This window comes from Podarcis liolepis (assembly GCF_965112155.1).
Source record: "Podarcis liolepis genome assembly, chromosome: 1".
NCBI lineage: Eukaryota > Metazoa > Chordata > Lepidosauria > Squamata > Lacertidae > Podarcis > Podarcis liolepis.
Window position 1 is genome coordinate 115,821,680 of NC_139554.1, and position 12,981 is coordinate 115,834,660.

Here is a 12,981-nt window from a genome sequence, read left to right on the forward strand (position 1 = left end):
CTGCAGAGGGGAATAGGTTCATTCTGTAGCATCACTTCATTGCAGCATCACTTGCAATGAAGTCATATTGAAGTATATGCTGATAACCTGTTATAAACATGTAGAACCAAGGTGATAATATTCTTCAAACTGTGTACAAGTCCGGTACTTCATGCAGTCACTTAAGAGATCCTTAAAATAGCAGACTCTCTAGAATTTCATAGCACTAAATGTTGGGCTAACCGGTTTTTTTTGTTGTTGCTTGTATTCTTTTCCCACCAGATTGTGGCTTAAACGTTCATAAGCAATGCTCCAAGATGGTCCCAAACGACTGCAAGCCAGACCTGAAACATGTCAAAAAAGTGTACAGCTGTGATCTCACTACACTAGTAAAAGCGCACTTCACGAAGAGACCAATGGTTGTAGACATGTGCATTAGAGAGATTGAATCAAGAGGTAAGGCATCCTTAAATGATATTGTTGCCTTTTCTTATAATTCCTTTAGATCAGAGCTTTCCAAACTGTGTGAGCATGTCGGCTGCAGTGTGTAGGTGTGTCGTGTGAACACTCCTCCCGGGGGCTGGTAAAGGGTTCGTTTAACCTCCGGTTTGCTAGTAAAACTGAATTGCTGTGTCGCAGAATGATGCGTGTGTCACCGACATGTAGAGTTTGGAAAACTCTGCTTTAGATTGATCCGGTTTAGCTGAATTTTAAGTTTGAAACTGTTTTGCATGACACATCTTACAAATACATACCCATTTCCCTGAGCAATTCAGGCTTATCTTTGCATTGGGTTTTGTTTGTTTTTTTAATGTAATGTCTCTGCTGAATCCCCGTTATTGTTTCTTTAATGGTACAAGTTACAAAAAATATTCTTTCCAGTGCTTTAATATTTATGCCTGCTGTTGAGTGATCTCTTGTTCTACTTGCACAAATGCACTCTTCCCAATATATTTCTGTGGAAAACAACAGGTAAATTATATATTTATAGCTAAGCACTATAATTACATATTTCCTCCTCAACGTCTACCCCTGCTAATGATTCTTTGCTTGAATGTTGCTCTTACGCTATTTAAATATATGTAAATAAGCTTGTATATTCTAATGTGAGTGGTTTGTTTTCAAATTCCTTTGTGATTTGATGACATCTTCCTCATTCCAGGGACCATTATCATAAATATGTTTGTGTAAAATTATTGTGTGCTGATCACAACAGTGTTACATATTTAGGATTGAGAGCTGGCGGTGAAATTTATGCTCAGAAAGGAAGATGTGGCTTTTAAAGCTCAGCTCAGATTTATGCGTTGCTAGCAGTAAAGAAATGTGACTGTAGAAAAGATAAATATCTAAGTTTAATTGAGTGATTTATTTTTTTTACAGGTCTCAATTCTGAAGGACTCTACAGAGTATCTGGATTCAGTGACCTAATTGAAGATGTCAAAATGGCTTTTGACCGAGGTAATATTGCTTACTGGATATTTTAGCTTTTACATCCAACACCGTGGCCAAGACTCCAAAGCGCAGCATCCACACCAGATAGCAGACCATTTTTTAAATGGAGTGGACTTGCAAAGCTTGTGATATGAGACTCTTAATCTCAGGGTTGTGGATTCAAGTCCCAGGTTGGGGAAAAGATTCTTGCATTGCAAAGGTTTGGACTAGATGACCCCTGTGCTTCCAGTGTTTGTGGCTGATTTATCCAGCCATTGTCATCTCACTTAGTAAAGGAATCGCTCTTGCAAATCAAGGTAAATGTAAATTAACATTCTCACTATCTGTACCAATTCGCCAGTAAGGAAGAAAGACTTGGTTTAATGTGTAAAGCAATCATTATTTAATTTATAATGTCTTGTGAAAAGAAGAACAAGCTGGTTTAAGTGCACTTGACTTAGGGCTGAAACCTATGCCAATATAGTACTGGAGTTGTTTACAAAAGGCTTGCTGGGACAGCAAAAAGGTGAACACCAGTAATTGTTCAATTTTGTATGAAAATAATCCTCCTACATTGTTTGCTTCTCCTCTCCCCCACCCCCTTTTCTCCCTCGTTTTTACCTACAGATGGGGAAAAAGCAGACATCTCTGTGAATACATATGAAGATATCAATATTATCACAGGTGCACTTAAACTGTACTTCAGGGATTTGCCAATTCCGCTAATCACATACGATGCCTACCCAAAGTTTATAGATTCTGCAAGTAAGTTTTAGTTTATACTATTTTTCAAGTGAACTTTGTCCCCCCCTCCCTTTTAGTGATTTTTTTTTTTTACTGTTTATTACCTCTAGATTCTCCATAGGTTTTGTTTTTGTAGAGTCAAGCAACTTGTGGGGATTGTGTGTTTGTGTGTGTTTAAGCTAGAGTAACATTTTATTATACAGTCATCCTTTAAGAGCAAGTTGAAGTCAACAACCTTTTCAGAAGTAGAATCAGAAATGTCTTGGTAGGCCACACACACCCCTCCAATATTTTATTGTATTTTCTTCTTTATGCAAGGGAGCAAGAGTAAACATTCAACACTCCCACCCACCCCCAGAAGAAGCACCAAATGTCTAATGACTTGCTAAACTTGTTTCGATCTTCTTTTTTGCAATCGTGTGACCACCATATCTCCTAACAGATAAGTTCGAAATATTAGGTGAAATAAGAAAACCTAACTGTAGGGTAGATTCTTTCATCTTCAATTCCTTTCAGCGACTCCTGTCCTAGATGCTAAACTTCAGGCAAGACAGGTTCCATTGTTTGTTTGTTTTTGTTTGTTTTTTGCTATTGTTTAAGATAAAGCCTATTTGGGGGAAAAACTACCGTATTTTTCGCTCTATAAGATGCACCAGGCCATAAGACGCACCTAGTTTTTGGAGGAGGAAAACGAGGAAAAAAATATTCTGAATCCCAGAAGCCAGGTTGCTGTCCTGGCTTATGGGATAGCCACACACAGCCTTTCCCGGGCAGGGGGAGCCTTCATCCTCCTGCCCGGGAGGGGCTGTTTGCGACTCTTGGGGGCTTTTCCCCGAGGAGGGAGAAGGGCAGCCCTTCTTCCTCCTCAGGGAAAAGCCCCCAAGAGCTGCACACACTCTACTCGCGGCTCTTTAAAGAGAGCGCTGAGCAGAGTCTCCCGCCTGCATTCGCTCCATAAGACGCACACACATTTCCCCTTACTTTTTAGGAGGGGAAAAGGGCATCTTATAGAGCAAAAAATACGGTACTTTTGCCATTTTTGTGGACGTTGGTTTGTTTGGAGATGGTTGCCTTGGTGATACTATCTTGTGTCGATTGCAGTAGTAATTGTATCATCACCCTGTTCGTTGTTTTATTGTTAAAATTTCAGGCAAGACAGGTTCCATGGGGGGGGGGTTCCCGTCCAAAGCAAATTTGTGCAAGGTGTTACAGCACCTATCTGTTTTCTTACCTGAAGTGAACAAACTGTAAATAGCAGCAGTAATACTTTACTACACCGACAAATGCAGCTGTTCAAGGTTTATGATACAGGCTAGCTGCCCATATCTGAAAAACGCTGTGTCATGCAATACTCCCTTCGTGAATGAGTCTAAATTCATTAAAAACAGACTCCGAGGGCAGAAAAAATCAGGACTCCGTCCTCCGGTCTCCACTTGGTAAAATATTGATTAGTTGAGTTAAAACTAATTTAAAACTCGAGAGCTGCGGAGCAACTCTCCGCTTCACAAACCATTCCTCATCATCTGTTTAATTACAATAAACTAGAATTATCTGGGAAGACTACCCAAACTCCTGAAACCCCCACATATTTTGGCTTCCATTTGATCAGATATTTCTTGTTTTAGAAACCACGGATCCTGACGAACAGCTGGAAATACTTCACGAAGCCCTGAAACTGCTGCCTCCTGCTCACTGTGAAACTTTACGGTATCTCATGGCGCATTTAAAAAGGTATGGAAATGAATGGCCCTTCTTAGTTTCTCTTGGGTGTTTCTTGCCTCTGGTTCTTGGGCCAACTGCTGCAGGCATTAAATCCTAAGGGCAGGACTCCAGTGATGGAAGGCATTACTCTATAGGGAGTGGCAATTTTCAGCAGTTCTCCTCCTCCCTACAGTCACATGTGTGTGTCCCCCCAAAAAAGTAGGAACTGGAGGGTCCCCCAAACTTCTAAAGCTGATTTAGAGAAGGAAAGGAGCTGCAGCAGAAGGAAGAATTGCCATAAAATTGCCTCCTTCCCAATTCTGTTGGTGGGTGCCTTCTGGCAATAGGAGAGAAAGCATTGGAATGTCACCCTTTCTGCCCTATACATGTGTTGAGCCCTGATAAGCAAATTCTCAAAAAGAAGTGTGAATTCCATATTTCCCCCTTCATGTAACTATCTACAAAACAATGCGAGTGTTTCCATGTCAAACGAGGCTGCTTGTGAATTCAGAGGAATGATCATATATTGGTTTTGGAATTACTTAGCCCTTGTGAGGTCACACAGCACAGTCCCTCGTCCCCATTTATTTCCTCTGAAAATAGAGACCCAATAAAATGCCTCTTTGTTTTTGCTCCCCTCAACTGAAGAACAGGTGAGATCTGTCCCTTTGGATAGCTCAGTTGGTTAGAGTATGGTGCTGGCGTTGCACTGACCGCATGCCACTGTTCAAAAATCTAAACTTCCCTGAGAGTGTAATCCTAATCCTCTCTGGTTTGGGTTTTTGTTTTCCTTTGCAAAAACTTTTTTTTTCCGCCAAAAAGACATCTTATTTCCCCCTCTTTTGAGGAACTTTCTTTGATCATATAGTTTTCTTTGGGAGGATAGCATTCTGGCCATTAAAACAATGCAAAGTAATATTCTGATTATCCCAAAGCAACCATGCAAACTTTGGATCTTCAGGTAGTTACCGTATTTTTCGCTCTATAACACGCACCCGACCATAACACACACGTAGTTTTTAGAGGAAGAAAATCCGTAGGCATGCCACCCGTTAGCATTCCCTCCATAACACGCACAGACATTTCCCCTTACTTTTTAGGAGGAAAAAAGTGAGTGTTATGGTGCAAAAAATACGGTAATTTGTCTTTCCCGGTTACATGGACTATCGCATTATGCCCAACACTGTTTTTCTTGTCTACCACATTGAGCATGGCTTGGCATACGGTTTCAAAGTCGAAATCTTGCTGAACCAATTCAACTGTGCCAGTCTGTAATTGAAACATTAAAAATGAGCAATCCCCTCTGCCACATCTTCAGCCCTGGCTGGCATGAACAGCAAAGTTTTGGGTGCAGTAGTTGCTCTGCCCAGTGCTCCAAGCCCAGGGTTTAGGATTGCTGTACCCAGCCAATAAAATTCCAGTAATGATAGTGTGCCCTAGATTCAGGTAGCACCTTAGAGACCAGCTAAGTTTGTTCTTGGTATAAGCTTTTGTGTGCATGCACATGAAAGCTTATACCAAGAACAAACTTAGTTGGTCTCTAAGGTGCTACTGGACAATTTTTTATATATATTTCAATAGTGTGCCCTGTTCTCTGAACAACCATTTTTAGTTCTTGGCACAAGCTTTGGTTCTTAATTTGGAGAAATAAACATCTTTGCTATGGATAAGGAAAGCCGCAATCCAGACCACGTGAAGCACATTTAAGGCCTGCTCTCCTCTCTTTCTATTAAAGGTAACAAAAAAGAGGGGGGGGGTTGCTTTCTCTCTATCACACCCAAAACGATTTTTCATTCCCTTTTATTAACAGCACCATTTTCCTTTAGAAGCTCAGCGAGATATTAATGGGATCCATTGACAAATGTGCACTTGCCACTTCAGATATGATTTGTAGTGGTTTATTCTTTAAAAAGTATTCTCTAAATACAAACTCCACTCATGCAAGTATAATTTCGAAATCAAAATCCTCTTTAGAAGTCAAATGTGCAAAAAAGCAAATGCAAACAGCAAAAGAGGCGAGAAAGGAGGAAGAGAGTAGTTTCTGATAGAATTCCAAAAAAACTTGTTATTTAGTGTGAAGACCAACCTGCTCTTTTCTATAGCAATAGCCAAGAAATTTCCACACAGAATTTTCTTATGACTACCACAGATGCAAGAATAATTCAGCCGTACCCATTTCACATAGGTACATAAGCAGCATATAACTTTTTATAGGCATGCGATGAGGGAACAGCTAATGAAGTCTTGTTATCAAACTCAGTTGGTCAGCCTGCTTGGCTATATTTGGAGTCGCTGTAAATAGAAACTGCAGAAGTTGGCCAGCTTCAGAACAATATGCCAAACAGTTATCAGCTCCTAGCTATCATGATGGGTGTCTGAACTTTATTTTACTCTGTAATATAGAAAGAACACGGTGGAGAGGGGGCTGCTGATGTTTTATTTATAATTCACAGACTTCTCAACAGTGGGCATTTAGTTATATATGTGTGCCCTTGATGGGGATTTTGAGTTGTAATCCTGCGATATGAATTTAATCTGTTCACCAGCTAATTTACAAATATTAATTTGTTCTGAGAGGCAATTAACTGCCGTAAAGCGTATTGTAGCCTCTCAAGACAGCCGCTTGCATGCTGCACCATTCAAACGGAGTCCGAAGAGAGGGAGACAATCACTTTTCCTGTCATTTACTACATAGATTGTGTATCGTAGATGTTTATTCAATGCATTTTAGATGGTTTGCTTTGTGTGCTTTATATTTATTCCATTTTACTGTTTATAACATGAAAAGGCATGTGTGTGTGTGTGCTTCTATAGAAGCACGTGGCCTCTTTCAATTCTAGACATTCATCCTTCCTCTATATCAGCGGTTCTCAACCTGTGGGTCCCCAGGTGTTGTTGGACTACAACTCCCATCATCCCTGAGCTCTGGCCTTGCTAGCTAGGGATGATGGGAGTTGTAGTTCAACAACATCTGGGGACCCACAGGTTCAGAAAGGCTGCTCTAAGGAGCCCATAAGGGGATATCCATCTCACAGTAGTCCTTTAGGGCAGTAGTTTCCAACATGTTCAAAATTTGCCAAGCACCAGGAGCATTTTGCACCTGGCCATTGGCCACTTGCGACCAAGTGAAGATGCCCAGATACCAGGATGGTGCCGGTCGTCTCCACTATCTGGACTTGCCTGCCTGGGGATCCTTGGGTCTTGCCTGTTTTCACATACTAGCAACACATCCTGTAGAGTTCTATCCATTATATTTTATCTGCACAATCAAAATGAATTTCAGGAACCAAAAAGTCCTATTAAAAAATAAAACGTTCATGCCGTATGGCCCCCAAATGGCAAAGAGGCATTCTGTTTTTGGTAACTCTAACCCTGGGTTTAAGGAGCCATTTGGTGCCTGGCTTAGATATCTGGATTTCTAACCCTGTTTACAAACACAAGGACCCCCTTTTAACATCAGATTTCACGTGCTGTAATTGTTGTAAGGTCAAATCTTAAGAGTACAGAATTATCAACACAATCAGGGTGCCTACAGGGTTTTCTGGACCCCATATGTGAATCGAACCCCCTGCTGCACTAACAAAAGAAACTAGTTTTCATGAGAAGAGTTCGTTGGAGAATGATAACTCCTTTGCAAAACTGTAATTCTCAGGGTTCCTGTAGTTGGGACTCAAGTGTCCTACCAAGTCTTGCCAACTGGATTTCTGTAAAGCAGTGACCATAAGGCAGACTGTCTGGAAATGGGGTAGAGAGGGGAGAATCAGAGGCGGGGGGAAGGGGGTGCAGTGGGGGCAGGCCGACCCTGGGTGTCACCACTGAGGGGGTGACAAAATGGCGGGCTGCACTCACCATGGGGCCTGCAGCGCATCCGAGCCACACGTCTCTCCTGGGAGCGATGGAGTGACTTGGGCGCACGCAGGATCCCCGCTGCCCCAAATGGTTCGCCCTCAGCTGTAGGGCAGCTGAGTGGGAAGAGGTAGGCAGACTCTGCGGAGGTCCCGTGGAGCATCCTGCCCCAGTTTGCCCCGCCCTCACAGGCAGCTGGCCCTGCCCCATGGCACATGCACTGCCCCAGGCGCCCAATCGGCTTGCTCTGCCGCTGGGGAGAATATCTGCCATGACGACATACAGCTGCCAATAGGGCAAAATGCATTATGACCGTTGAAACATTTAATTAGTAGCATCAATGTGGTTTGTGTTTCTGGTTCCATGTTTGTGAGATCAATCTGGCAGCTACCAATAATTTCTTCCCAGTGCTTTGTGTTTTAACTGTAGCCCTCCTTGTTTCAGGGTGACGCTCCACGAAAAGGAGAATCTGATGAACGCAGAGAACCTGGGCATTGTTTTTGGACCAACGCTGATGCGAGCGCCGGAACTTGATGCGATGGCTGCCCTGAACGATATCCGTTACCAGAGACTTGTGGTGGAGATGCTTATAAAAAACGAAGATATTTTATTTTGAACTTGTTTGTGGGTGTGGGTGTGCATGTATGTTTTTAAATGAACTGCAAAATAGAAAAAGAAGAAAGAGAATCCGGGGATGATGAAGGAATATTTTGAAGTGGAGCCTGCAGCGGAATTCTGATTGTGAGGTTTTTGATGTATGAAAGGTGCTTGTTCATCGTTGCTTGTGTGGTATCATTCAGACAATGTTGGGAACATATATTGTACTTTCCAGTACTAAATAGGTCTGGGGGGTTTCATCATAGTACAGGAAATTCAAACTGAAATAGGTCTCCTCCTTGTTTTACCCTCTCTTGTGAGGCTTCTGCTGCAAAGGACACAACAGGAACAGCACAGCTTCTGTGTTCTGGAATAGTCTGTGATTGTACTTTAGCATGTTTCTCAGTGTAAATCTGTTGTGGGTTTCTTACTACGTTCCGTAATTGGTTTCTGATATTTCAGTTGCGGGGGGGGAGCAGATTGCAGTGAACCAAGACCTCTAGCTCTTCATTGACATCACCCCTCATTCTTAGCCTACTTTGAAAGATACCGTATTTACTCAAATCTATTGCGTGCCTTTTTTGGCCAAATTATGTTGAGAAATTTAAGGGGCTCATTAGATTCGATAGCACATTTACATTCGCCAGCAAATCCTTCCCCCACCCCCAAGGTGCTGAAAAACTGAGGCGTGCATTAGATTTGATGGTGCATTCGACTTGAGTAAATACGGTAATTTCTAGCTGGGTTCTATAGCATTTGTTTTAACAATGGCGTGCATTTTTCTTTTACATTGTGGTTGCCACTTTTAAGTCATGCCTTTTTTTGTAAAGATCCAGTTAAAGGTGGCAAACTGAACGAATGAAGACTGGTTTGTTGTTGTTTTAAATGGTAATTTTGTATTTTTATTGGGCATGCGTATTAATTTATTAAAGTTTTGCGTTGGAACCTTACCAAGTCTGGCTGCATTTTTGCCCCAGTATCACAGACACACAGCCCATTCCCCCACCCCAAACAAAAACACACTTATTTGACGAGTCCTACTTGACTTCTCGGTGGGACGCCGGTGGCGCTGTGGGTAAAACCTCAGCGCCTAGGACTTGCCGATCGTATGGTCGGCGGTTCGAATCCCCGCAGCGGGGTGAGCTCCTGTCGTTCGGTCCCAGCTCCTGCCCACCTAGCAGTTCGAAAGCACTCTTAAGTGCAAGTACATAAATAGGTACCGCTTTATAGCGGGAAGGTAAACAGCGTTTCCGTGTGCTGCGCTGGTGCCAGCTCGCCAGAGCAGCTTCATCATGCTGGCCACGTGACCCAGAAGTGTCTCCGGACAGCGCTGGCCCCCGGCCTCTTAAGTGAGATGGGCGCACAACCCTAGAGTCGGACATGACTGGCCCGTACGGGCAGGGGTACCTTTACCTTTACTTGACTTCTCAGTTTAGCCTATTCCCAAATACAGTGGTACCTCTACTTACGAACGTGATCCGGTTCAGGGTGCCATTCACACCCTGGAAAGTCCGTAAGTAAAACACCACTGCGAAGCGCGATAGAGCGCTCCTGCGCATGCGCGAAGCGTGCAGATTGCTTCTGCGTCCATGCGCGTGGCGAACCCAGAAATAAACACTTCCAGGTTTGCCGCGTTCATAACCTGAAAAGCCACAAAGTGAAGCCAGCGTAACACGAGGTATGACTGTAATAAATGCACAAGACTGGAACTTTACAACCCTGTTCTCTCGTAAACAGAGTTAAACTTTAGCCTATTGAAATCTTGAACTTAAACATGCCTAACTCAACACAAGATCAGGCTGTTAGTGGATTGGGGAACCATTTTCAGGCTGAGGCTTCACTCCCTTTTGCCAGTGGCTGGTGCAGCCGGAAGTGAAAGTGGGCAGAGAAATGAAAGCAAATTTCACCTCCCCATAGTAGGCTGATTTCTGCACACATATCCCTCTCTATCCTCCCTCCAGGTGAGCAAGAGTTCAAAGGACGTATTCAATGCAAGCAAAAAAACTTGATGGTGTGACGCACACAGCCAGTGTGGAGTGTGGCCTTGGGGCTAAAACAGTTTTCTTGTGGCATAAAGAATAAACGTAATAAATTATCAGGAGTGCTTTTAACCACCAATTCCTAGTTCATTTTTCTAATTAAATGTACAGCTGATGATATGCCAGCCAGCCTACTTATGCAAACCAGCAATCCAAACTTAATGAATCCAAATCATAGCTTAAATTGTTGGATAGTGACTTCCCCAAACACTCTGCCCTTCAGACCAGGGAGAAATGACCTTAAGTTACAAATTATTCATTTGGGTATGTGTGGTTTAGCAAATAATGCAAATAAGGTGCTGACAGTATTCCTGCAAGTCCCTTAATATAGCTGTCCTATCTTACATACAGTTTCATATATAATAATCTCTAGAAACTGGTGAGCTTTGACAAATTATGCAGGGAATTGTGCAGATCTTTTGATGGCCTATTTCAAAGAAAGGTACTAGAGAGTCCTATTCCCTTCCCCTTCCCCTTTACACATAGAGCCATAATATTGTGAATCTTGTTAGTCAAAACTTAATAAACACCAATATGCAACGCTCTGACGTCCAGGCCTTGTCTTTGTTCTTTATATGCCATCTGGTCCATATGAACAAAAGATCCTACTTACTGTCAGAGGTCTGTAATCGGGGGGGGGGGGGCTCCCAGACTCCTCCCACCGCAAGGAAGATGATGAAGAAGAGCTGAACAAGGCTGGGTTGGGAGCCATCTTTCCACTGTTTTAGGCCTTGGCAAGGAGAAAGAAGCAAACAAGGTGTGATCTGGTGGTATTTTTGCCATGGAGCAAGTAATGAGCAGGAGGAGCATAAAGGTTGAATTCTTCATTTCCATTCACCAAGTCTGTGTTTACAGCATGGCTATATGTACAGAGCTGTCCCTGCCAGCTAAGTGAATGAGGAACCTACTGCCGACACAAAAGTGCCAGTGGTTCCTCTTTGACTTAAAAAATTGTAGATCACAGAATTGTTGAGGTGGAAGGGGTCTCAAGGCTCATCTCATCCAACCCCCTGCAATGCAAGAAACTCAACCAGAACATACATGACTGATGGCCATCCAATCACTGCTGAGAAACCTCCAAGGAAGGAGAGTCCACCACCTCCCAGGGGGTCATTTCCACCATCAAACAGCTCTGAGTGTCAGAAAGTTCTTCCTGATGTTTAGTCAGAATCTCATTTCTTGTAACTAGGATACACTGGTTTGGGTCTTGCCTACAGAGCAGGAGAAAGCAAACTTGCTCCATATGACAGCCCTTGAAATATATTTTAAGATGGCTACCATATCTCCTTTCCAGGCTAAACATATCCAGCTCCTTCAACCATTCCTCATAAGGCTTGATTTCCAGACCCTTGATTATCTTGATTGCCCTGCACACGTTCCATCTTATCAATATCCCGTGTGGCAACCACAACTGGACCCAGTATTCCAGGTGTTGTCTGACCAAGGCAGAGGAGAGTGGGATTGTGACTTCCTTTGATTGGAATACAACTTTTGTTTATGCAGCCTAGAATAGCATTACCTTTTTGGCTGCTCTGCATCACACTGTTGACATGTTACACTTGTGGTCTTCTAAGACCTCTAGATGCTTTTTCACATGTACTACTGGCAATCCAGGTGTCCCCCTCATCTTATGTGTGTGCAGGTCATTCTTCCTCCCTAAGTGTACAACCTTACATTTGTCCCTACTGAAGAAAGGGACTCCTCTGCACACAAAGAGTCCCTGGCCTAATAGATACAAGAGCCTTTGTTTGGCTGGATAAATTGATAACGGTTGATGTGCCCACATTGTTCTGTAGCCACACTAGAATCCTACAGCTTTCATAGACTTAAGTTGTAAAGCCTTCTTTATTTGTAAAATCAGATATGCCATGCAGTTCAAATTTATCTGCATTATTGAGACAAAAACTGAAATCCTCAATTTCTGCTTGGCCTTCTTTCTCTTTAAGGGAGGGTTACCCTTCCTTCAGGACTAAGGAAAAAATACAAATATGGCTTTGGTATGTCACTGCAGTTCTAGAAGGTTAGTTTCTCAGATGCTCTGACTCAAGTCACAGACTATTAACAGGCCACGCAATTCCCTTGTCCATCCCCTCAACTCCAGGCCAGGGAATTAGCAGCAGAGACGCAGCTGGTTCAGTCCAAAATATAAACTATAGCAGGATTGCTGGAAGAAAATTTACATTTTCTTGTGTGTGGTTCTCCCACTTCTGTTTAGAACTAAATCATGTAATCACCATCCTGCCAAGGCGTGACCTTGTGATTTTTCCACTACCTTTCTTTACAAGACAGAAGCAGATTCCTTGCTGAGGAAAACCTAAGATAAACCTTGTTAAGGCTTGCAAATACCTTTAACCTGGGTTACTGCAAAACTTACATATATATATATTCCATATCTTATTTGAATATACTACAACTGCACTAGATCAGACAAGCACATCCCCCTGATTTTACTTCTGAATTGTTGATTTCGGCATTCCAGAAGGTAAATAGTGCATTATAAATGAGGCCCAATTAGGATAATTGGATTCCTTCTTTCTAGCTATGCTCTCCCAATTAGAAATTAGAAACTATCGGCGGAAGAACCTCGTGTTTTAACAGATTGTTGCTTTCAGTTGGGACTGCCTTGTTCACTTTTAAGAGCAGC

The 12,981-nt window shown here is 42.7% G+C and overlaps 1 protein-coding gene across 4 annotated transcripts in view; it reads left to right on the top strand.

Moving 5' to 3' along the window:
- Positions 1–9,248, top strand: part of CHN1 (chimerin 1) — a 102,380-nt gene extending 93,132 nt beyond the window's left edge. For all 4 annotated transcript variants that reach the window (XM_083469100.1, XM_083469102.1, XM_083469101.1 and 1 more), the window contains 5 exons: positions 262–435; positions 1,360–1,437; positions 2,038–2,175; positions 3,780–3,885; positions 8,146–9,248. In XM_083469100.1, coding sequence (XP_083325226.1) covers positions 262–435; positions 1,360–1,437; positions 2,038–2,175; positions 3,780–3,885; positions 8,146–8,317 — 668 coding nt within the window. In that variant the 3' untranslated portion in view covers positions 8,318–9,248. The remainder of the gene's footprint in view (positions 1–261; positions 436–1,359; positions 1,438–2,037; positions 2,176–3,779; positions 3,886–8,145) is intronic.
- The last annotated feature ends 3,733 nt before the right edge of the window (positions 9,249–12,981 follow it).